The 25,929-nt window shown below is 43.9% G+C and overlaps 1 protein-coding gene across 2 annotated transcripts in view; it reads right to left on the bottom strand.

The window, feature by feature from the left end:
• The window catches only part of DRP2 (dystrophin related protein 2), a 42,280-nt gene that overhangs the window by 6,201 nt on the left and 10,150 nt on the right, over nt 1-25,929 (bottom strand). Inside the window, exons 2-17 of one of the 2 annotated variants that reach the window (XM_014542613.1) lie at nt 22,430-22,610; nt 18,545-18,708; nt 16,299-16,455; nt 14,509-14,629; nt 12,218-12,486; nt 11,680-11,826; nt 10,886-10,964; nt 9,093-9,153; nt 8,719-8,780; nt 7,618-7,692; nt 5,973-6,174; nt 5,665-5,750; nt 3,863-4,020; nt 3,336-3,502; nt 1,657-1,768; nt 235-371 (exon numbers count right to left, since the gene is read on the bottom strand). In XM_014542613.1, coding sequence (XP_014398099.1) covers nt 235-371; nt 1,657-1,768; nt 3,336-3,502; nt 3,863-4,020; nt 5,665-5,750; nt 5,973-6,174; nt 7,618-7,692; nt 8,719-8,780; nt 9,093-9,153; nt 10,886-10,964; nt 11,680-11,826; nt 12,218-12,486; nt 14,509-14,629; nt 16,299-16,455; nt 18,545-18,708; nt 22,430-22,546 — 2,114 coding nt within the window. In that variant the 5' untranslated portion in view covers nt 22,547-22,610. Of the gene's footprint in view, nt 1-234; nt 372-1,656; nt 1,769-3,335; nt 3,503-3,862; nt 4,021-5,664; nt 5,751-5,972; nt 6,175-7,617; nt 7,693-8,718; nt 8,781-9,092; nt 9,154-10,885; nt 10,965-11,679; nt 11,827-12,217; nt 12,487-14,508; nt 14,630-16,298; nt 16,456-18,544; nt 18,709-19,611; nt 19,738-22,429; nt 22,611-25,929 lie in introns of those variants that run through there. The other variant, XM_014542614.1, reaches the window with a different exon arrangement.

Below are 25,929 nucleotides of genomic sequence, written 5' to 3' on the forward strand. Positions count from 1 at the left end.
TCACCCCCTCCCCCAATTAGTGAGATGGGAAAGAGATGATGGGAACAGGATACAGAGACTGGATTTACAGGGTCTAGTTCTTAGGCAGGATTCCTAGTCAGGCACAAGTTGAACTGCTCTGTCACTAGTTGGGTTTGCCCTGGAGCACTCCCCTAGCCCACATGGCACTCTGCCCCTTCTTAAACCCAGGCTCAGTGAGGCTGTCCACAGGTCCCACCAGCCACTGGTACTCACGTGTCACTGTACTCGGCCTCCAGCACTGATTGCACAGGCAGATAACCTCGCTGAGGGTGTTTGCTGAAATAATGCTTTGAGCGGAATTTGTTCTTTAAGGTTGTGGCAAAGTCTCTCATATTCTCACTGGATGTGGTCTGAGGGGACAGAGGGGAAAAGGACTTAACTTAAAGGCTTTGGGACATGATGGGGTAGGTGTGGCTGCTCCCCTAGAGCAGGGAACGTGACTCGTCCTCCACTCTTGTTCATGCCTACCACACCCCACTCCTAGAAAAATGTCTAGAAAGACACATGCCAAACTGTGAACACTGGTTGTCTCTGAGAATTTGGACCATAGGGGTGGGGACCAGGCTGAGGAGAGAGAAGGACTTTCATTTTATACTTTAAACACCTCTATATAATTTGAATCTTTTACAATGAACATATATTCATTAATTTTTAAAGTATCATTTGCAAAAATTCTAGGGACATAGATGAACAGGAGGTAGAGGATTACCAGTATACCATCTTGAGCCAGTTTTCCATGCATAACTTTTCTAATATTTACTTTAAAATGATAACAAAAGAAAAATAAAGGTCAATGTCCCTGATCCCACTGAGTCACACATGTTTCTGTGCCAACAAAATTTGGAGAAGAGATGATAGCTTGGAGAGATGGATTATGGGAAAACACGTTGAAAAATGGGAGGTATGGTGGGAGAGAGCAGTGGGGGAATATAAGCAGCCCAGACATATGCTTGGGGCTTTGGGAGCATCTATGAAATGGAATGAAATAAACGAGTTGAGGGAGCAGAGTCAGCTCAAGCAGCTAAGTCTGGAGCTGTGGATCCTGAGCACAGTGGAGGAGAAATTGCGTGGTTGGAGTCCAAGGATGTTGACCAATCTGGACTCAGGTGGCTATGAAGGGCACAGTTCCCAATGAAAACCAAGTGGAATTGGAGACCCAGGTAAAGAACATACCCCTTTCCCCCCCACCAAGAGACTAAGTAATTAATTTGAGGACAAACTTTGGTATTCACTAGAGAGATGGAAGCAATGACAAAGTAGCAGGTGAAGACCAGGTGACAGGAGCAATATAGGAAACTAGGCAGGAAAAACTAAAGTGAGCAACAGAAGCTTGTTGCCTGGAACTGTCTTACACTATTTTTCCTGAAACTTCTCTCTGCAGGAAAACAGTGAGTGCCTTTTAAATGGCTGAGAGTGTCCTGGGCTCCTATACCCAGCTGTGGCCCTGGTGATGGAGAAGCTCTGCTGGAAGAACATAGAGGCCTGAATCCCCCAAACTGGTGAATCATCAGGACTGTTGGGAGAATGTTCCCCACAGGAGAGCAGAATACAGTTAGTCAGTGCTTGGCCAAGTAGATCAAGGGCCCAGAATCTGAGAGCTGTCTCCCCCTCCCGCTCGGCCCAGAGGCTCCATACCGGGGTGTAATACTCCATGATGGGGTAGTGCAGCTTGTTGCCTTTGCTGGCCTTGCCTGTCAAGAAGCAGGTCTGGCAGATGTCCACGTTAAATTGTTTCAGACTCCGGTACCTTGGGGAGATGAGAGGTTGTAGGGCAGAGTATCCAGTGGACTATAGTGACCTCCCCATTCCCCTAACATCCAAATATACACACACATCAGAAGGGGGTAGAGCATGGAGCCATGATATGCTCAACCTCCTATACATAGCAGTGGAGTCCTTACTAAATGACTAGCCTTATTGTAGAGAACATAAGTCTCCATAAAACTACATGCTCAGACCCCTAGGAAGTGTGGGAAGTATCACTGTCTCACCATCCTTTTTAAAGGGAAGGGAGGTGCAGGTATAAATTGCTCACAATAGCAAATAGCTTTCTAAAGAAGGATCACCCCAAAAAAGTCCAGTCTCACCACCTACGTTGGAGAAGTCACTCTTCCCATATGAAGGCCGCTTATTCTACCAGCCCTGGGTAAGTTAGCTAAAAGTTATTCCCAAAAGTTTTTTTTTTTAATAATAAACCCTATTTTTACCCAATGTAGACTAGCCCTTCAGATCCAGTTCCAAAGCCTGGCTGAGCTGCCCAGACCTAGTAGTATATAGAATGGTGAAATGCCTAGATTTTGAGAAGTCAGAGGAGCCAACATCTGGTCCTAGATCTATACTAACCAGCTGTGTGAACTTGGGCAAGTCACATTCTACCTCTTCGCCTCATTTGCTTATAAAAAGACTGGGTGGTTGTAAAGGGGGGGTGTGTCAGTGCTTTGAAAAGTCAAAAAACTGAGCGTTGTATGATGAAAGTCATTTTCAGGATCGTGGCTATTTTTGTGGAAGGGGAATGGGAATGTAATCAGGAGAACTTAAAATGTATTGCAATAATTTTTATTTCTTACGCTTGATGGTGGGTAAGCGCTGTGGGATGCTGGAGCTGGTTCATAACAGCTCACAAGAGCCAACTGTTACAATTTCAGGGATTTTCTAAGCTGGTTGTTAAATACAGCAATTATTAAAAAAATAAATTCTATAAACTCACAATTAAGTAAATGACATTAAAAACTGAAGTAATAAATACTCAAAACTCATGAGGTTGTTTATGTCTATTGGATTTGCATGGTGGAAATACTATAAATAGTGTGCAACTGTGCATCTCTCCCCAACCTCCTGTGGGTAGCTAGACATCGGCCACAGTGGGAGTATTTACATCATGGAAATTAGCAAATGCTAAAAATTAGGTTCCTTTCTTGCTTTCTGTAGAGTCAGTTGTGAGCCATTTGCCAGCATACCATTTGGTACATAGATGTTCTTATGTCAGGATGCTGGTGCTTCTGAGTTCTACTTAATGCTCCCTGGGAAACCACAAGCAAATTACTTCCCTTTCTGTGCTGTTCCCTCACCCACCCCCTTTGGCTTCTCTATACATTTTTGTAGGTCTGGAATATTTCACAATACAACTAAAACAAAAGAAAATATTTCCGATTTTTTAAAATGTTAAACATTGTGCAATAGAATTACAATACATACCAATGTATACTAGATTAGCTGTAATTATATAATTATGTAATACATTTTTAATATATGATTTACTTGCAACATGGCCTATTTACAATTATTATCATTCCATCAGGTACTGTTTTCCCTACCTGAAGCCCTTGATGGGGCACTGCCTACAGATAGAGCACTTGGTCTGATGCTTCACTTGCTCAGCAATGGTGACCCGATGCAGAACAGCCAGCCATACCATGGATTGGGGCTCTAAGTTGACCCATTCCAAGAACTGTGAAGCTTCAATGACTGGCTTCCCAGTGCTCTAGAGAAACAAGAAGTCCAATGGCAATGACTGAGGCCCAAAGTGTCCCTAGAATGGCAACCCTCCCCAAAGTGTCCCTAGAATGGCAGCCCTTAGAGGAGCAGGATAACTAGCAAGGCCTGGGTTGGCCTAGTCTCCAGAGGTGATTACCTCTGTCCTGTTCTAGCAGAGCTGACACCCTCTCTGGCAGGACTCTGACCCTAAAAGCCCAGAGAACCCTCTGCCCTGTTATTCCATCCCAACAAACTCCCTTATATCTGAGTAGTTCAGATCAAAAGCTTAGCTCTTAATCCTCCCTCCCTTCTTCCTACCCTCCCTCTCATAAGCCCTCCCTTCCACCCTCCCAAGTTCCATACTTACAAAACGGAAGCAGCTACGGACACTGGGCTCCACATTGCTGCCCCCAAAGGCTGCCACTTCCCCCAGCTGACGGGGCACCTGAATGGCCTCATGAAGCAGGACACCAAGGTGGCGTTGGTCACACTGGCTGCCTGAGTTGGCTACTTGGCTGAAGAGGTCTGCTGGCCCCACCATAAGTCATGGCCAACCCCGATGCAGGAATGGCCAGAGAATGAGCAAGGAGAGAGCAGAAAAAGAAGACAGGGAAAGAGCACATAGACTTAGCTAATGACTTTTGAAACTGGAATACCTAGAGGCCCATCCCTGACCTCCTAGAAGCTCAAGAGTTCTAAAAATAGCATTCTCTGAGTTCAGAGAGTAAAAGTGAGACAGGCAAAAAAGAGAGTACATCAGAAAGAGAGGGTATAGAGATGAAGACAGAGAGCAAGCTGTGTGAGAGCAGTGCCAGACACAGATATAATACTGTTGGGAAAACAGATTCTCAAGAAGCAAGATGAGGGTGTATGGGGCTCAGTTGTGCCTGAACATGAGTTACAGCTAGTCTTCCCTAGCTTATGTAGTCTGATATTCCAGTATTCTCTCAATTATCCACACAATTGGGAAGAAACACTGGCATGGATCATCTAAAAAGAGGAGCTAATTCAAAGCATTTGATCATCTAAGAATGATCTCTAAATGATTGTGGAATAGACTGTGGTACTTATATTTGAATACGAACTATATCTGCCCTTGTGAGAACTCTCCTATTCCACCACCCCCTTAGAAAACCTCCTCCAAAGATTATTGTCTGTCTGCTTCATACCTCACCTAAGGCTTAGAAAACACACAAACATGGAAGACAAGGGCCTGGATTTTCATAATGGATCCATTACTGACTAGCTTGCACAACCTTAGGTAAGTCATGAAACTATACTGAAGTTTTCTTACTTGTAAAATGAAGATAAATAATCATTGTTCACCAAACTCAAAGTAATGTTGGGAGAAATAAGTAATATAGCTATGGACATGCTCTGAAAGGTTTCCTTCCTTGTAAAGTTTTCCCAGACTGCTGTCATTTCTCCTCTGTGACATGATATAGCACATATCCTTTACCATTCTGATTAGTCTAATTAACACTGTAAAATTGCTTTCTGTGTACTTTTGTCTCCTCCTCTGGACTGTAAACCACTTGAAGCAGGGACCATGTTTAATTGAACCTAGCACTCACCACATTTAGTACAGTGGTTAATACACCATAAGCACTTGACAACTAAGGATGCGGCTGTAGAAAAGTACAAAAATGTTGTACAAAAGATGAAAGATGGAGGAGAAGACAAAGGTACTATACACCAGAGAGGTTAAAAAATACAGAATTACATACTGTGCACTGCCCAATAATGGGGATTATTGCACCCTGCCCATGTAATCCACATAGGAAGTCTTCAGTAGAATGTGTGACATGGCTTGAGCTCCAGACTAGAGAGGGCTAAGCCTTATAGGCTATAGGGAAATATAACTATAAAGTCCGGGCTCTGGGTACCCCAGGATGCTAACTCAGATCCTGGTAAAGTAATTACATCAGATTAGAAGAAACCAGACCCACTGGAGTGATACTGGCAATAAAAATAGGCCTTAGGCCCGTCTTGGTCTTTGGCTATTGTAGGTTCTTTGCAACAGCCTGGCCCAGAAAGTATCACAAGGTAGCCTGAGTAGTCCTATGCTAAGTCATAAGACCTACCTTCTGCTTGTCTTATACCATCTCTCCTCCCGCCACACCTCTCCCTCCACCCTACTCCACTTCTAGAATTTGGAGTTGTACTCACACTCCAGTTTTTCCTTCACTTCTGTGCCACACAGGCATGCAATGCCAGTCTTAAAGGACAATGCCCGCATCTTTCCACTGCGACCACTAGGTTTAAAAGAAGAGACTGAGAACATGAATATATGTAAAGGGTTAACATCTTGGCAGTCATTTCCCTCACAGAGTTGACTTCAGTAGGGCTCTGTGCCAACCATGTCCCAAGCTGAGTTGGGTCCAAGTCCACCATGGGAGCAACCCCTTCCCACCAGGTCCACTCCAGATGTCCCATTGAATTTCATCCTGGAAACTGCCAGGGTTTTCAGTGCTTACCTATCAAAAACATTGAGGAGCCAATTGAGGCTCATGTCCACACAGAGTGGCACGTTGACCAGGATGCCTCTTTCCTCCTCCAGCCGTTCATATAAGGCAGTCAGGCAGTGAATGACCTCCACCACATCCATTACATGCTCACTGGCCTGAAGATCATGCTCATTAAAGATCTCCAAAGCTGTGGTTAAAGTGACCAGGTCCACTGAGAAAGAAAGGAGAGGGGGAGAAAATATAGCCAAAAGAAGAACCTCAGGGGCTAGATAAGGAGATAAGGCTACCAGCTTCACCAAATTTAACTCAATTTCCAGACAAACCATTTGTGAGTATGACACAGCTTGCTCTTTACCAAGACACTCATTAGAAGGAAGGGGAAAGCAGCAAAAAAAACCCTAAATTAACCCAAAATGTTTCTATACCCATATGTTCTTTGACATCAGTTTCAAGATGGTATGATATGAATAAACTCATATTTACAAATCCATTTTGTATTTTGTTGGATAAATCCATTTTAAATTTATCTGTCTTTATACATATTTTATCTGTAAACAGGTTTGTCCATAGATTTTGTCCTGAGAACCTAGTCACCAGTTATGAAAGGCTCAAGTGTGCTTGGGTAAGGGTAACATACCTCAGGGGAACTTTATAATTACCCCCAATGTTGGAAGCAGCCTAGCCAGATGTGCCAGGAAGATTGAATAAATAGTGTTTCTGAGAAAGGCCAGAAAGCACATTATATCTGCAACCATGTTGTCCCCTAACCACTGGCATCTGCTTCAACAGATCTGCTACTACATTCAATCACCCCAAAATGACAAAAGAATACAAGCCCCACACTGGCCAGTGTGGCTCAGTTGGTTGAGGATCATCCCATGCACTGAGAGGTCGAAGGTTTGAATCCTGGTCAGGGCACATGCCGAGTTGCTGGCTCAATCCCCAGTAGGGGGTGTGAAGGAGGAAGCCCATCAATTATTCTCTCTAGTACAGCGGTTCTCAACTTGTGGGTCGCAACCCCTTTGGCGGTTGAACGACCCTTTCACAGGGGTCGCCTAAGACCACCCTGCATATCAGATATTTACATTATGATTCATAACAGTAGCAACATTACAGTTATGAAGTAGCAATGAAAATAATTTTATGGTTGGGTCACAATATGAGGAACTGTATTTAAAGGGCCAGAAGTTTGAGAACCACTGTTCTAGTATCTCTCTCTATCTCTCTCTCTCTCTCTCTCTCTCTCTCTCCTCTCCTCTCCTCTCCCCCTCTCTCTCCCTCTCTCTTTCTCTCTCTCTAAAACCAATAAAGCATATTTTTTAAAAAGAATACAAGCCCTCAGTGGTTCCAAACCATCATCTGGGATACTTCCTGCCATAAAACAATTGTTTGATTATCCATGTTGGACAGGGAAGAAGAGACAAGGAAGAGGATAGCTGTGGGTTAATTTGGAAACAAGTCTGGGACTTTGGGAGAATAGAAGGGCCCTGGAAGAGCAGGTGTCAACAGCCAGGATATCCCAGCCTTTGGAGAGTTCCCACCAAGTCAATCAACAACCCTGCCCAAGGTAGGATGAAAGTGGGAAACAGACCACAGATGAAGAAGGGAAGAAGCAGAGGGGGAAGGCCATAAAGGAGTGTGATGGGAGACTTACAGCGTAGTGCCTTTTGAACTCTGCGTAGCTTCATGGCAGTGCGGTAAGCTGAGAACTTAATGTTGTTCAGATCAGCTGCAGAGAATGAAAAGAGATCTACTTAGATCAGGGAAATGCAAATTAAACCACAACAAGATACCATTACACACCCACCAGATTGGCAAAAGATAAAAGTCTGACAATAACAAGCGTTATCAAAGATGTGGATGAATAACTGCTGGTAGAAGTGTAAACTGAATACAGTGTGGTATTAGCCAGTAAAATTGAACGTTCAGGTCTCCTACAACCCAGCCAGTTATATATCCAGATCAGTGATTTTCAAGTGTTTTTTGCCCAAGACACACAGTAAGAAATTCATTTTACATCATGATCCAATATATATACATTCATGTGAGTATGTATAAATAACTGAACCAAACATTTCAGGAAATAATACCTTACTAGATTTTACAAAGTAAAAACATAAAATTAATATCAAATAAGACTCTTATTAAAGATTTGTAGCACTTTCTTTCATATTTCCTAGTTTGTTTCAATTTTTAAAATGCTTGTCATAACACTGAAACAATATTAAACCTGTAGTCTGAAAAACACACATATGTGTACCAGAAGACATTCACAAGAGCTCTTCAGCAGCACTGTTCTTATTAACTCCAAACTGGAAACAAGCCAAATGTCTATCAACAATAGACTAGATAAAGAAACTGTGGTGTATACAATGGGACACTCTAGCAGTTAAATAAATGAACTAAATTCACATACATCAACCTGAATAAAATTTGCAGCCTAATGGTGAGTCTCTGTTAGTAGCCAAAGATAAGGCACATGAGAGTCACATTCATTACACCTGGGAATTGCCTTTCAAAACAGATCTGGTTTACGTCTACAAGCATAATTTTTTAATGTGATAATAAAGTGGTCCAGGGTGAATGTAGAGCCTCCAGTTGAGGGAGGTGCAGAGGGGAAATGAAAGGAGGCTGCTGGAGAAAGGACAAGGCACTCACTTCCATCCCCACCTGCTTGTTGAACGGGATTCCCTTCTGTTCTTATAGAACAAAGGCAGCTGAATATCCACCCTATACAGGATCCCTGAATTCTTACCCAGGGTTTGGTATAACTCGGTCATCTTGGGATGGTCCCAGCATGTGGTCTGAGCCTGGTGGCTACAAACAAAAGCATCAATAGCACCAGGGGCCACACCACCCCTCACCCGCCTCACACATGCGCACACCACTCAGCGATAGGTTGGATGCAAGGAGCTGCAGGATCCAGGGTTGAACCCTGAAGATCCCAAAGCACAAGGGATCACCTTTACCCAGGTAGAATCTTGAGCTCTTGAGATGAGCAGGAGGAAAACTGGACTGGATAAAGGAATTCAAACAGATAAGGAGTGACAAGGACAGGTAGAGAAAAAGACAGGCGAGGGTGGGGGTGGGTAGGTAACTGAGCCGCTTCTGATTCAGACAGTCACTCACTTGATATAGTAGGGAACTCTATTGGGTGAAATTGCTCTTTCCCAGGGAACCTGTACAGAGGCTGGTAAGGAAGAAGAGAAAGAGAAAGAAGCTGGTCACCAATGCTCTTCAGGCCCATAGAGACGCCCCTGCTCTGTCATCCCAAGGAGAGGTCAAGCCCCAAAGGGAATGCTTGACTCTCATTGCCAGATCTTAACAGGCCCTCAGGGTGGGGCAACTAATAAACACACTCTCTCCTTGATCTTAGGGCAATGAAAGGAGAAGGTTGTCACTGATATCCTCATATGCCAAAGACATGGCAAGGGCATGAACTGAAATACTTGACTTTGGTTACCCTAAAAATCTTCTCCCCGACCAGACTGGCATTTCTATCCATTCAGCTACAGGCAGCTGGCGTGCTCCTATGGATATGAAGTGGAATCTACATTCCTCCTGGGGCTCAAACCCCTTCCCCAAGAAGGTCAAGTTACTCAGTCCTGTGGAACAATAGGGAATGGTACTATCCATTTCTTTATGGTGAGGAACTCTTTAAAGGATGTCCCTCTCTGCTCCATGTCTTTATCTTCTGATGTTGCAGGAGAGGCTAAGTCACCTGACCAACCTCTTCATTGCTATTTCCCTGAGTACAAGAGCCCTCTGCAGGTATAACTACATACAAGTGATTGTAATAGCAATAGTTCTGACATTAACATTTATTGAGTTCCTACTATGTGCTAGATATTCTTCTAAATTCTTCTAATTTTCATATCTGTATTGTCACTATCTCCACTGCTACCACCCTGATCTGAGTCACTATAATCCCTCACATGGATTATTCCAATATGCTTAAGAAGTCTCCCTGTTCCTACTCTCAATCCCCAACACTCTGACTCTGTTGAAACATAAGTCAGATCATGTCATCCTTCTGCTCAAACTCCTCCAAGGTTCTGCATTCCATTTAGAATAAAATCCCAAGTTCTTACCCTAATCTACAAGGCCCTCTGTACTCTGCCCTCTTGCCACCACTCTGACCTCCCACTCTCTCCCTTCCTTGCTCACTTCTACACCAGCTTCCTTGCTGATACTTAGGCATGCCCCTGTCTTAAGGTCCTGGCAGTTGCTGTTCCCTTTTCCTGGTATGCTCTTCCCTCAGACATCCACATGTTCATTCCCTTACCTCCCTGAGGTTTCCTCTTCATCGCCATACTCTCAGTGAGGCCTTTCCTGACCACTCTATTTAGAATTGCAATGCCTCCCCCGCTTTAAGTTCATCACTTCCTATTCATCCCTTAGCTGCTTCACCTTTTTCCATAGCACTTGTCACCAATTTGCCTCATATATGTTTTTACTTATTTGTTTATGGTCTGGCTTCCCTCACTAGAATTTAAGCTCTATAGGTCTAAAGACTTTCCTCTGTTTTATTCACTGATGTAGTCTCAGTGCCTAGAAGAGTACCTGGTCCATAGTAGGCCCTCAATGAATATTATTGAAAAATAAAGTCATTAATTCCCATAACTCTGTGAGCTAGGTAATATATTTACTTCCTTTTATATATGGGAAAACTGAGGTTCAGAAAGGTTAAACTATTTTTTTCAAGCTTGCACAGCTATTAAGTCAAGGAGCTGTGTCTCAGACCTAGGTCTCTCTGATTTGAGAGCTTATTCTTTTAAACACTATGCTACACTCCTTTATCCTTACTGTGCCTAGAATGTCAAGGTATACTGGGATCCCACTACGTCCCCAAAGGACAACAGTAGAATCTCCTGGAAGGTGGCTGAGGCTCTGCTAAGTAAAGTCCAGTTTGTCTCACGTACTGGAGAGGAAGTGCTGTGACCCAGGCCCAAAGTCCCTGTGGGCATCCTGCAGCTGCTTAAGCCTCTCGCCAACTGACACCTATGGAAACAACAGGTAGGAAGTGAGCAGATTCATTCCAGGTATTTAGTGTGGGATTTCCAGGTGCCTCTGAGAATCTTTGTGAACTCCCTCATAGGCTGATTCTTCTCTGGTTCCAGCTCCTCCCACCATCACCCAACTGCTAGCTCTCCCACAGCATTCCCAAGGGTCAGAGATGAGCATCTCTAATTCCAGACCATAGTCACTCTTTTTTTGTTGTTTTGTTAATCCTTACACGAGCATATTTTTTTCCATTGATTCTTAGAGAAAGTGGAAGCGGGAAGAGGAGAGACAGAGTGAGAGAGAAACATCAATGTGAGACACATCGATTGTTTGCCTCCTGCACACTCCCAACTGGGGCCAGGAATTGAGCCTGCAACCAAGGTATGTGCCCTTGACCAGAATCAAACCTGCGACCCTTCAGTCTGTGGGATGAAGCGCTAACCACTGAGAAAACAGCTAGGGTCACAGTCACTCTTTGTCCCTGTATACTCTAAGTATCCATATTAGACAGGTCCCTCTCAGATCCTCATTTCAAGTACTCCTTGTAGCTTAGAGGTTGAGAAGCCTGTTACCTGGCCCCAAATTATCTACAATTTTTCTCCTATGTAGGTCCCACTTCAATGCACCTTCACTTCCTTTGGGTCTAGAGAAGTTCCTCCCAAGCCTAGTTATATTGAGGCTCTTCCCCATTGCTCACTCAAGAGTTCTCTACCTGCAGCTGTTTCCACCGGATGTTGATCTGCTCCAGGGCCCGGGAGTTCTCCATTGACAAGTGCACATCAGAAATGGCAAGTTGATGGGCCAGATCATTCACCAACTTCACTCCATCTTTCATGGGGGAGAATTCTTCTTTGAATAGCTGTGGAATCAGAGCCCAAGTCCCACAGTGGACAGATAGTGGGAAAGATAAACCATTAGTTATTCACCTCAACTCCTCCCTCTTCACTCCAAGATTTTGATCCAACAGCACAACCTAGGTGCTTCTCTATTAGGGTAACAGGACTAAGATGTAGGTGGCCACTGCCCTTATCCTCTTCCTTTCCTACTCACAGAAAACAACAGAGAAAGAGAAGACAGTAGATGACAGAGGAGACTCCAGCAAAACCAGCCCCCAAATCCAGCACATAAATTGATAGGCTCGGTTGTAGTCCTGGTCAACAATGGCCTCTCAGGAGCAGAAACATTGTCAGTGTCTGGGAGGAATGTCAGGTATCAGGGTGGACTGCAGCCAGGTGAGGGGGCCTATATACCTTAAGAGCCTGGATGTGGTCAGGGAGTGAATCTATGAAGAGATCCCCAATGGGCTCCCAAGTGGCTCGGACTCCCTCAGCCTGAGTCAGAGTAGTACTTAATTCCTCCATTGCCCCTTGGATCTCCAACAGCTGCTCCAGAGTACGCTCAATGTGGCGGTGCTGGTCCACACAGCGGGCTGTCAGCTTCTCCCATAGTTCACTGGCCACTGTCGCCTGCTTCCATACAAAGCGGCTAAGATTCTGGATCCGCTGTCTGGGAGAGGTATCTGCAAAGGCAGGCAGGAAGCCAGGTTAGGCCAACCAGTCAGGGGAATCCCATGGAAAAACAGAGACAAAGACAGCCCTTTGTAAGATGTGCATGCATGTGTACCCATGGGCATGCATTTGTACATGTATTTATACAAATGAATTTTGCACAAACAAATCTGTAATCATTCAAATACAGATTTCCCCATGATTGTGCTCCTTTTGTACATTCAGGTTTTTAAAAAATTAAACTTTTTGCCCAGCCAGCATGGCTCAGTGGTTGAGCATTGATCTATGAACCAGGAGGTCACGGTTCGATTCCCGGTCAGGGCACATGCCCGGGTTGCAGGCTCGATCCCCGGGGTGGGGTGTGGAGGAGGCAACCAGTCAATGATTCTCTCTTATCATTGATGTTTCTATCTCTCCCTCTCCCTTTCTCTCTGAAAGCAATTAAAATATATTTTTTAAAAATAAAAATTAAACTTTTTATTTTGAAATCATTATAGATTCACATACAGTTGTAAGAAATAATACAGAGATCTCATGCACTCTTTATCCAGTTTACCCAAACAATAACATCTTGAAAAACTATAGTACATTATCACAACCAGGATATTAACATTGATGCAATCCACCAATTTTGTTTAGCATTCCCCAGTTTTAGTCGTGTGTGTGTGTGTGTGTGTGTGTGTGTGTGTTTAGATCTATGCGGTTTGATCACATGTGTAGGCTCATGGATCTACTACCATAGTCAAGAGATAATGTTGTTTTCCATCTATTATATCATGAGGATTTCCTCATATTCTTTAAAAATGGGCATGGTAAATAGTGAGTAAAATATTTTAAGAGGCACAGTGAGGCAAATCATCCAGAGTCCTATTTACATAACACTGGAATGTGATTTTGCATTAGTGTCTGCTGCCCACTTCCATCCAAAGAAGGGATGCATTTCATGAAAGACCAACCCCAGAGAAGTTAGTGTAACATGCCCAACTTTTCCACCTAGGCTCCTAAACTGTAGGTTTCTTCTTCCTCCTTCAGACTTCCCCTCAGAAGTAGATTCATATCTCTAAACTCTAGGCCAGTGATGGTGAACCTATGACATGCATGTCAGAGGTGACACGTGAACTCATTTTTTTGGTTGATTTTTCTTTGTTAAATGGTATTTAAATATATAAAATAAATATCGAAAATATAAGTCTTTGTTTTACTATGGTTGCAAATATCAAAAAAAAAAAATTCTATATGTGACACGGCACCAGAGTTAAGTTAGGGTTTTTCAAAATGCTGACACACCGAGCTCAAAAGGTTCGCCATCACTGCTAGGCTAACTGGAACTGTCCTGCTCTCTCTTGAGTTTGTCCTATCTAAAGCCCAATGGACAGTAAATTGAGAACTAACCTCCTACTGAGGGGCTCAAGGAAATTAGAGGGTCAATGGCATTGACAAAGGGCTCAACTAATGAAGGGTCCTTCCAGGCAACCACTCAGACCTAATCACCACAGATCCCAGTAGCCTTATATGGAGATGTAGAGTGGCCCACTCTATTGAGGAAAGGTGCCAGAAGTCACTAGGGTCAGTATCAAAAAGTCATACTCAAAATTCTTCTCAAATGTCATCACCTAACTTTTTACATTTTAAAAAGAACTTTTTACTTGCTGGTTGATTAGAGCATTACCACATGTCTCTTTCTATGTTGGAATAAAGTCGTATATTTTAAAAGGACACTACTACTACTTGGATTGATGGAGTCAGTTCAATGCATTTGAGTCTTTTGCTTTTTCTTTTTCATGCCTCATTAGAAGGCCACATGTGATGCCCCAGAGCCACATACAGCTTTGGGACAAATGTAGGTGTACCCTGCTTCAGGCTCTGTTCTCTTTGCTTTTTCTTGTAGTATGAATCTCTCCTCTCCAACTTTGGACTCCTAGGAGAAAGCTATCCTCCTAGGTAACAGCTGAGAAAGTGAGTTTGGGGAGGGCAGGAAGGTGTTTAGTTGTTCATAGTTCAAGAAGAAGGGTGAAGAAAGGAAGACCACCCACCTTTGCTCTCCAAACGAGGCTCCTCTAATTCCTCAAATGGGTGCTGGGACAGGAAGGCCTGAGCTGACTCTAGCACGGAGTATATATAGGGGCCCCGAGACTTCACATCTTCCATAAATGCCTGTGAAGTTTAGCAACACAGTCAACAGGGAAGGAAAGTCTTTCAATCAATCACTTTACATTCCATTCTACAATTGACAACCTTTCTTCTCAGTGTAACTTGATCCTGTGGCATTGTTATGTACCTTTGGCCTACCCAGACAAAAAATCCTCCCTATAGGCAGAAGAAAGAATAACTGTGACACTGGAACATCTATGTAGTATGAAATGCGTCTCTTTGCCTCAGAGTAGAGAGAATCGTGGGGACTTGGGGCTGGGAATTTGGGTTCTTTAGAAGACTGAGAAAGTTCCCTGTAAGGGGCTTAGATAAATCAAAACCAGAATGAGCAAGATTACATTGATTTTAATTAACTTTTTATTGAAGTATACATAGAGAAAAGTAAAAAAACCAAAAGTGCACATCTCAATGAATTTCCATTAAGTGATTCCATCCCTATAACTAGTACTGAGATCAAGAAACAGAACTCCACTAGCATCCCAGAAGAGCCCCTCATGGCCCTTTCTGGTCACTATCTTATACTCCCCACCCCACCCCCAACCTCCGTTGGGTAACCACTATTTTGTCTTGTAATTCCACTGATTAGTTTTTCCATTTTTGAACTTTATATAAAAGGAATCATACAGTATATCCTCTTTTTGTATCTTTTGTTTTTTTTTTTGTTTTTTGTTTTTTTTTTTTTTATATTTTATTGATTTTTCACAGAGAGGAAGGGAGAGGGATAGAGAGTTAGAAACATCGATGAGAGAGGAACATCGATCAGCTGCCTCCTGCACACCTCCTACTGGGGATGTGCCCGCAACCAAGGTACATGCCCTTGACCGGAATCGAACCTGGGACCTTTCAGTCTGCAGGCCGACGCTCTATCCACTGAGCCAAACCGGTTAGGGCTTTTTTGTATCTTTTGTTTCAATCAACATACTGACTTTAATATTCATCCATGTTGTGACACAAAATTATAGTTTATTTTCTTGCTGTGTTATATTCCATTTTGTATGTATTTTTAATTGCGATATAATTGACATATGATATTGTGTAAGTTTAAGGTATTAACATATTTATTTGATACATTTATATTGCAATATGTTGCCATTGTAGCATTAGCTAACATCTGTCATGTCACATAATTATCATTTCTTTCAGTGTATCTGTATATATTTTTAGAAATCTGTTGCTATTTTCTGATTATAAAGGTAATATATGTCACAGAAATCTTAGAAGTTTCAGAAAAGTATAAAAAAATTAAAAAGAACTCCAATTTCATAATCTAGAGTTGTTAACCATTATGGATATTTTGATATACTTCCTTCTTATGTTTTTATATGTTTGCATACATGTACTAACATCTATATATATTTTATACAATTGAGATCCACCTGTATATGTTTTTGTATCCTATGTTTTTTCAATTTATGTTATATTAGGTTTATTTTCCACGGCTCCACTAAAAATCATGGCACGATTTTAAGGGAGGCCAATATTTGACAGGAGAAAGAGAGAGGAAAGATTTGAGTTTCTCTGTGGAGTGCCATTCACAGGTCTTTAGGACCGGCATGCAACTTCCTGTTACTTTAAGTATGTAAGCGGAGACTGGGTGTCCTTCTGACAGGGTACTGTAGAAGCAATCCCTTCACGAGAGGCACACACCATGGCCTCCATAATTTGAACCTACCGCATGTGTCTCCTTTTCCTGTTGCACCAGGGCCACATCCCCTTGTAGGGGCAGCTGAGCTGACAATTCCTCATCCTTTTGGCTGATCCAGTCAATAATCTCTTGGAGAGAGAGCTGAAGCTTTCCACTGTGGTCTGAGAAGGCCTCTAGGCGAGCACTGCGCACAATGGGTAAGACCAATGACTTTCAGTCTTGTTTTTAAGTGGCAAAACATTTTCCCCCAAACAAACACTTATTTGGAACATTTATATATATATATATACACACACACACATACACACACACACACACACACAGATTAAAAGGTTGTTACTCTGGTTGAAGTAGGAGGAGGTCCAGAGCCCTCCCTCTTACCCACCCACAGAGGCAGCTCCACATAGAGCTCACTGCTAAAACCAGTGGGTAGGACCATGTGTGGGGAGGTATCCCAAACTTAAGTGGTTTAACCTGTCACTTTGTGGACATCAGTTAAATCAGTCACATGCCCAGCATCAGGCTAAGAAAGGCAGAAAACTGGGAAGGGCATTGGAAGTGACAGCTGTCTTTTTGCCCTCTTGCCCTAGAACAGTGGTCGGCAAACTGCAGCTCGCGAGCCACATGTGGCTCTTTGGCCCCTTGAGTGTGGCTCTTCCACAAAATACCGACTTCTGCGCATGTGCCACGAAGTTTCAGTCGCACTGTACATGCGCGCCCGCATGTGGTATTTTGTGGAAGAGCCACACTCAAGGGGCCAAAGAGCCGCATGTGGCTCGCGAGTCGCAGTTTGTCGACCACTGCCCTAGAGGAACTCAACTCATGCCAACTGCTCATCCACAGAGGCTTTTTGGAGCCTGTTCTCTGAGCAGGGAAGGATGCAATAAGTGGGAAGGGCAAGTCAGGGGGTTGAGTGTAGGCACTCACATGTGCAAGGATGCATACAAATAAAAGAGGTCCAAGGGTCCCAAAGAATAATAGCCACATAGGCCAGAGGTATAACATATGGCATATTAAAAATGTGCACTGTATAATCATCTGTCAGCCTTCCCCCACAAATGAACCATGAGCTGAGGTCCAGGTGGTAGGAAGCTGGAGGCCAGCCTAGGCTGTGTGCAGTTATCGAGTCCATTCCCCTTAGCTGGCAGCAATAATGATGCATTGCCTCCTTATTACCTGGGCCAAGCCCTTTCCCTAAATTTTTGTTTCCACTAATTCTCAGAGCAACTTTATTAGGTAGGCACTACTACAGTATTGCCCAGAGAGGTTAAGTAATTTACTCAAGATCACATAGTTAAGTCACTAATAGAGTTTTAATTTGAATTTAGTTTTATCTGACTCCAGAGCCTGCATTTTTTTCAATTTCTCCACACTGCCTCATCCCTACTAGAGCTTACCAGAAACTACAGGTTTGGGCTTTGATGATATAGTGTGGAGAAGAAAAGTGTGGGGTGGGGGATACAGTAGGGGTAGGGAAAAAAGGAACAACTGATATAGAAATTGCCTTCTAGCTCTTACTGAATTGTCCTCAGTTTGCAGAGCACTAGGTGGGTTAATAACGAATGGATGGGAATAGAGCAAGGGTGGGGAACATCCGGCCTGAGGACCGTATAAGGCCCTCAAAATAATTTGGTCTGGCCCTGCCAAGGCATTAGGGGTGAGTTAATTAAATGTTTGACCAATATAGCAGGCTAATTTTTTAAGCTGATAATTTTGTATGGCCCACAAATAAATATTCAAATAGCCCTTGGCAGATAAAAGGTTCCCTACTCCTGGAAAAGAGGGATGAAAGAATGGGAGAGAGAGCAGATGAGATCTACCAAGATGGAGAACAGGTATGCAAAGAGGAGGAGGAGGAAATAATCATATCCTTCATTTATATATCAGTGCTTTTAAGTTTAGCAAGCATTTTCATATCTTAGTTGAATTCTCATGACAACACTGTGAGGTAGGTAGGACAGGTATTATTCCTTCACCCATTTTTTTCCTTAAAAATAATCCAAACAAATGGAAGCTAAAATTCAGATAACTAAAACCACTCAGCCAAGGTGACACAACTACTTAAACCTGAGGCTCAAATCCAAGTCTCCTGATTTCTGACCCAGGTTTTTCCTCCAGTGCCAGAGAAGGAAAGGGAGGAGAAGGAGACAGTTAGGCTAATGAAAGGGTGAGGTACAGGCTGAGAGGAGAATGACAGGCTGCAGCAGTAAAAGGAGCCCAACACTGTCCAAGCCAGGTTCCTACGGCCCCTGTTTGTAGGGAGCAGGCCTTACCGGAGGTTGTGAGACTTCTTCTTGATTTCATTCCAACACAGATTCATGGCTGATGGTTCCAGGGGTCCAGAGGTACCAACAGACCCATTTAACAGCTTTGTGCTTAGGCAGAAAACCCCAGCACCATCCTGAGGAGGTACAGGGGAGATGGCAGCAGCTCTAACCTGGACAGAAATACAGACATCCTGTGACCCCTGGAGTGTGCCTCACCCTGGTCTGTAGGAAGACAAGGGTGGGACAGGTGTGAACAAGGAAAGATAAGGGCTTGTTCCAGGGTATGTTTGGGGGTGAGATAAAGAAAGACTCGGTGACTCTGTTCATTGCAAGGTCCACTCTTGTTACAGGTCAGTCACATATGGCTGCTGATTACTATAGTATTACTCTTATTATTGTAAATTCTGCCAGGACTACTGCCCAGGTGTGAACCTGGAAGTCCTTGCATTAGGTAAGAGCTGCTCAGAATTTCCCCAAATGCTGCCAACCACAGAAATAAAGATGAGCTGTAAGCTCCTATTTCAGGGTCCTATCCTTTACCCAACCTCTGGAAAAGAAAGCTCAGACCAGAGTGGGCAGCTAAGAGGATCAGCCATGGAGCCTGCCAAAATCTCGGGCACCCAAGCCCACAGCCCATCACTTGCTCACTCTTTGGGGTAATGTAGGGTTTGGATGAATGGGGTTATGCCAAATAGCCCTAAGAAGTTAGCTGCCTCCAACACAATGTCAAGACTGCTCAACAAGGGGGGCAGTAGGGGTGGAGGAAGGGGGGGTGTGGAGGAGGAAATCTCAGCTTAGCCTCTTCACCCAAGCCCCGGGAAACCCACTGCCTGCCTGTCCACCTGCTTGCCTTCTCTGGAAAGAATACGGTCCCATTTGTGGCTGAGATTGTCTAGTTTCCTTCCCCCCAAGACTTCTTTCCCACACAAGACTCTCCAGGCAATTTAGAAAACCAACCATACCATTAAAACCACAGCTTGCAGCCACATACTAATAGGGAACTGAGGGAGCAGCCAGGTTCTGGGGCAAAACTCTTAACTCAGTCACCCTGCATCCCAAAGAGCTGACACTACCTGTGCTGCAAGGACTCCGTTGCAGGATGGAGCAGCTCCATGATTATCCCTCAGCACGAATCCAGACCCAATGCCTGGTGAGCCACAGGCAGTCTTGATAGGCTCTGAGCAGGCTCCGGCAGAGAGGGCAGGCAGAGCTTCGCCAGGCCAGAGGTGGGAGCTGTCACCCTGTTTGTTTACTGACCCCCCAGGAATCTTGAGGGGGCGGCTATGTAAGGGCTCAGCCGGTGAATCAGAGCTTTGTCCCTAGGGAATTCCGGCTCACTCCCAACTGGGCCCGCCACACCGGGGCCAGGAGGGCCCTCCCAAGCTGGCAAGGATGGCAGGAGTGGGACTGGGCATTCCATGGTGCTGAGGAGGGGCATGCAGAGAGTAGTGCCTGCTGACTTATTTTCATTTGCTGTGGAAGACACAAAGGATTCACGCTGCTTCCAGGCCCATCTCTCCCCTGAGGTGGAGGAAAGGATCAGACCACTTTGGTGACAAACCTCTCTGATAAGCAATTTCCCAAAGGTCTGCTAGGAGGATGGGCTTGGAAATAAGCCTTGTCTTTGACGAAGTAAGTGTCCTCAGAGGCAGTGAGGAATATGTGTGTCACAACTGGGGACAGAGCCGTGGGGTAGCAGGATCAGGTTGTTGGGCAGCAGAAGATTCATCTGAGCCCACTGTGAAAACATGGGGGTGCTCTGCCCTGCCTTTGGAATGCAGAGATGGGTAGGAGGAAAGTCATACCCCCCCAGACATCCCACCACACTCTAAGGCCAGAGGGAAATGGATGGTCTATGGACAGCCTTGAACCTCTGCAGGGGAAGGAAAGGGCAAAATGGCAGTGAGCAGCTCTATGTAGGGACCCAGTTCTAGAGAGTCTCTTGTGCCCTGCCTGTGCTGCCCTGGGCCACTGGCCTGACAGGCAGGGTCCCTTCTGTATGTGAACACCCTCCTTTTCCAGCAGACTTGCCTGGGGAAAGGTTAACATTCCCAAGCTGGACTCCCACCCCTCAGCACTAAGGGAAACACTTCATTTTTACCAAAAAGGGTTCTGTTCCCATCCTTATTTATCTCCCACAGAGTCTTCTGGGCTTTCCACAGTTCTACATTGTTTCCATGCTGAGGCCCACCTACAGGAATACTTGGAGCAGCTGCCTGACCCTTTCTGAGAGTCTGGGATGGATGGGGGATGGCAATTGATGGTAGGCTAAGCATGGAGAGTGGCTCTCGTTCCAGGTCACGGCTTTGCTTATGCTGGGATAATTGGGCTCAATCCAGTCTTGCAGATTCTCCTGGACTTGGAATGCCCCAGAGTTAGAAATGGTCCCTTGTGACCCAGCCACAACCAACTTCTCCTGGTACTGTAGGAAGTGCCTACAATGAGCTGGCTCCACCCATGTTAGCCTTTCATTCCCTCTAGCCTTCTTCTTAGTCTACTAACCCCCTACTTGGCTCTCTTACTATGTTCCTTCACCCTGTCCTCCCCTCCTAGTTCCCCCTTATACTCACAAGTCCATGTAGCAGAGACAGGCAAACAATAGGTAAGTAATGAACAATAATTGTCTTCTTTCCCTATCAATGGCCTCCTACAGCTGGCCAAGATATTTGCTTCTCAACCCCACTCCCCACAGGGCTCTTTCCTCATCTCTTGAAACTTTAAGACAAAGTCAGGGCCATCGGGAAGGAAGAGAAGTGACTGGACAGTGGCAGAGGAGAAAAGGTGGTCTCACCATTGTCAATCATAAAATGAAGCCCTCAGGTCCCTGTGCCTAGGCTGTGAAGCTTGAAGGGGGAAGACAATGAACAGGGCAAATCTTTTGAAAGGGCCCAGGCTTCTCAATCCCTTGATCCTATGAAAGTCCCACTCTGGGGAAGAGGTAGGTGCACTGAGGGACTCTAAGTTGACACTGACTTTGAGAACATGTTAGATGTAGCACTTTCTCTCTGGCTAGATGTGGAGAAAATAGCTCAGGAGAACCTGGATCTTATGCCTCTCTGGACTTTGACTCTCCCTCACTATTCTCCCCCAAAATGGGCTCCCCAGCACTCACATTCTCCATTTCCACCACCTTCCTTCCTTCCTTCTCCCTGTATATTCATCTGCTGTCTGTACCCCCAGCAATGCTTTAGCACAGCAGCCCACCTGTGAGAAACTAGGAGACATAGTATTTTCTTACACCCTCTTGGCCTCTGGACCCCAAAGCACTGTAGGGTAAGCCAAAATATGCTTATGCTTCTCCCTTGTCAGTTCAATTTTCCCATGGGCCTCTCTGGCTGCCCTCTTCAGGATTACTGCCTCTCACACATTGTCTGCCTACCTACCAACATACACAAGCAGGCACGCACAGTACCACAACTACACTCCTACGGGAGGAGAGAGAAGAAGCAGGTATCAGGCACAGGGGATTTTTAGTGGGGCTGAGCCAGGAGTTTCAAGTAAGGCTAGGTACTTGAGAGGAGCAAATGGAAGGAGGTGCAGAATATGAGGTATGCCACAGAGAAGCCAAGGCAAAGGAAGGTCCTGGCTTGTTCTAGACTGTGCCCTGTACGAATACGGTCTTCTGGAACGCCCCTTGGTAGTTAACATGAAACCAGTCCCCTCAGCCATTGTGGGCTTTGGCTTGCCCAGCCCAGTACATTTCCATGCCCAATCCTCCCTCCCCTAAAATGCCTCATGAATGACAAGGGACAGGCCAGAAGGAGGCCATGTGCTATCCAAGGGGTTTCATGTATATGAAGAGTGCCTCTGAGCTTTAGGAAGCATGGACACCCACAAGAACATATACAGATCTTGTATTCATTTTTTCTCCTTTTGCTACTGGCTTCTTACCTGAAGCTGGGGGCAGATACTTCGGAGGCTGTTGCTATGATGGAAATGGTCAGTGGCTGGCCATTCATGACATCGTGGGAAGGTGTAAGGGCATCCCTGCATGACCATAGGTTGCATCAGAACCAAGGCTCATGAGTGGGGGGTGAGGATGGGCAGTGCACCCACCGTTGATCATAAGCACCTGGAAGAAAAACAAGGGAAGATTTAGTCAAGACCTAGAAAAGCCCTATCAATCCATCAATCCAGCTCTTACCTAGAAGTGCTTCCATCAGTTGTATTAATGAGTTTTCAAAGCTTACTGACCTACCCAATAGCTTTTTCCAGGTAACCATGTACCATAAAAGACTTTGTCTAATTATTGATCAAGGAAGTATTTATTGTTTATCCATTATATTTTGTGCTAGAAATACAAAGATGATTTGCTGTCTGACATCTCACAGCCTAGGGATGGGGGTAGGGTAGGAGGCAGCCATGTAAGTTGATAATTATAATAAACTGCTTTGTGGCAAGTGCTATAATTAAAATTTGACCAGAAGGCTAGGAGAGAACACAGTGGAAAACTATTAATTCTATCTAAGAACATGCAAAGATATCAGAAAGACTGTTTGAGGTGAATCTTTTCTTAAAATATATTTTTAGCCCTAGCCAGTGTGGCCCAGTGGATAGAGTGTCAGCCTGCAGACTGAAGGGTCCCAGGTTCAATTCCGGTCAAGGGCATGTACCTTGGTTGCAGGCTCCTCCCTGGCCTGGACCCTGGTCGGGGCATGTGCAGGAGGCAACCAATCAATGTATTTCTCTCTGTCTTTCCCTCTCTCTTCCACTCTCTCTAAAAAATCAATAGAAAAATATCCTCTGGTGAGGATTAAAAAAATAAATAAAATATTTTTATTGATTTTATTGGGGTGACATTGGTTAATCAAATTATATAGGTTTCAGGGGTACAATTCTATAATATATCACCTGTATATTGTATTGTGTGTTCACCACTCCAAATCGTTTCCTTCCATCAGCATTTGTCCCCCTTTCCCCTCTCCTACCCCCCCACCCCCTTTTTCCTCTGGTAATTACCATACTGTTATCTGTGTCTATGAGTTTTCTTTTCTTAATCCCTTCACCTTTTTCGCCCAGCTCCCCAACCCCCCTCCCCTCTAACAGCTGTCGTTCTTTCTTCTTTGAGTCTGTTTCTATTTTGTTTGTTTATTTGGTTCATTAGATTCCCCTAAATAAGTGAAATAATATGGTGCTTGCCTTTCTCTGACTGGCTTATTTCACTTAGTATAATACTCTCCGGGTCCGTCCATGAGGTGAGTCTTGAAGGATGAGTAGATGTTTGCCTTTGCAGAGAAGGGGAGAAAGGGAGAAGGGCAGTCTCACCAGAGGGATCCATCTGTGCAAAAAAACCTTAACATGTTCAAAGTATAATTATAATTATAAAGTTCAGTATGGCTAGAGTTAGGAGGCACAGAGATGAAAAAGACATGGTGCCTGCCCCATGAGGAGTTTACATACAGAAAGAACAGATGTGGGGAAAATCAGGCCATAAAATGTAACTTGCATTAATAATAGAAGTATTAAAAAAACAATCTGACCAAAATAATAATAATAATAGTAGAAGTATTGATGGGATGGAGTGAAGGGATAGATGAGGTGAGTTCTACCTGGTCAGGTCAGGAACAGTCTCTCCTAGAGGAAATATACTTGAGGTGAGTCAAGAAATAGAAGTTGGATTGTCATTAGACAGAGAAAATAAAACAAAAAGAACATCCTAAACAGCATGAAAATAAAATGTATGATGTGATCAGAATACAAGGCAGGTGCCTTATGGGAAGTAGCTGATGAGGTTGGAAAATGAGGCTGTGGCCAGATTGGGCCGTGCCTTGAATGACAAGCAGAGGCTTCTAGGCTTTGTCTTGTAGACAACAGGGAGGCACTGAAGACTTTAAGCCAGGGAATGACATGACCAGATTTGCATTTTAGAGAGAGCCTCTGGCTGCCTTGTGAAGTGATTCTCCCAGGGAAAGAACCCATTGAGAAGCTGTTACAATAGGCAGGCAGTTGTGGTGAGGATGAAACAGAGAGCATGGCTTTGAGATATACTGAAGAGATTAAATACATTGGGCTCTGGGATCAATTGGATGTAAAGTGAAGGGTGAGGGAAGTGAAGAAGACAAAGGTTTCTAATTTGGGAGCTGGGTGGATAATGTTGTTGATAGTAAGAGAGAGAAGGAGCAAATTTGGTGTGGTGGGGGTGAGAGCAGTGTTCCATAATAAGCTATGCTTGAGACACAGTCAGCTTTATATGTTAGTCAGTAAGCTTATAAAAGGAAGATATGAGTGAAAAAATTAGATGCTTAAACCAATTGACAGCTTAGTGACTATACACCAATGTAATGAGAATGGGTAGCAAAGACAATGTTTGCAAATGATAAAAGTGCTGGGCAAAGACATGCGAACCCTGATCCCAAAGGACAGGAAGTAAGCGTATTTAATTCCTTATGCTGATGATTCAATAACCATCATTTTTAGTCTCTATTTCAGTGGTACCCAACACTTTCAGTATAAGAAAGAGTCCCTTCTTAAGCTTAAAAAAATCACACTTCACCCACTCATATCTACAATAGTAGCTGTATTTTAAGTACATACAGAGTGAGAAAAAACACATCTATTTTTTAAAATGATAGCATTATTATTACTATTATTATTCCTCACCCAAAAATATTTTTTCCATTAAATTTTTAGAGAGAGGGAAAGAGAGGGAGAGGAGGGGGAGAGAGAGAAACATTGGCATGAGAGAGACACATCAATTGGTAGCCTCCCGCACATGCCACTAGAGGGACCAGGAACAAAACTGCAACCGAGATATATGCCCTTGGCCAGGAATCGAACCTGAGACCCTTCGGTCTGTGGGCTGATGCTCTAAACACTGAACAAACCAGCCAGGGCAACACTTATTCATTTAAAGATCTGATCTGTAGACTCCTTGCATTAAACACCCTTCCCTCCACTCAGGGGTCTATGGTCCAAACATTGGGAATTACTACAGATGATGGGAATTACTATAGATGATGAAGGTGCAAAAATTTATGGACACTTTCTTGTAGTCAAATTCCCTAGATATTACATAACTCCTCATCCCCAAATAAATTCCCCAAAGAATAGTTTAAAAGGTGGCTCCCCTCTGATCCAACACCAACATAAAAGAGTTAGTACCTCAGGTAAAAATGAAGTATTGCTAAGAATGCGCTATAAGAATGAAACTACAAAGGCTTGTTTTCAGACCTCTTTTTATATTAACATTTTCATTTTTGCCAATTACACAAGTAGTGCATGTTTTTCATTGGAAAACACAAAAATTATAAGGATGCAAATAAAACTAATCTATAATAAATACTACCATCCAGAAATTACCATTACTAGCAGGTTTGAAGGTTTGAAGCCCTATATAGTTTTACTATGAAAAATATATACATATACTTTAAAAATAAAATTGTCATCATAGG

This window comes from Myotis brandtii, unplaced genomic scaffold, assembly GCF_000412655.1.
Source record: "Myotis brandtii unplaced genomic scaffold, ASM41265v1 scaffold305, whole genome shotgun sequence".
NCBI classification, from domain to species: domain Eukaryota; kingdom Metazoa; phylum Chordata; class Mammalia; order Chiroptera; family Vespertilionidae; genus Myotis; species Myotis brandtii.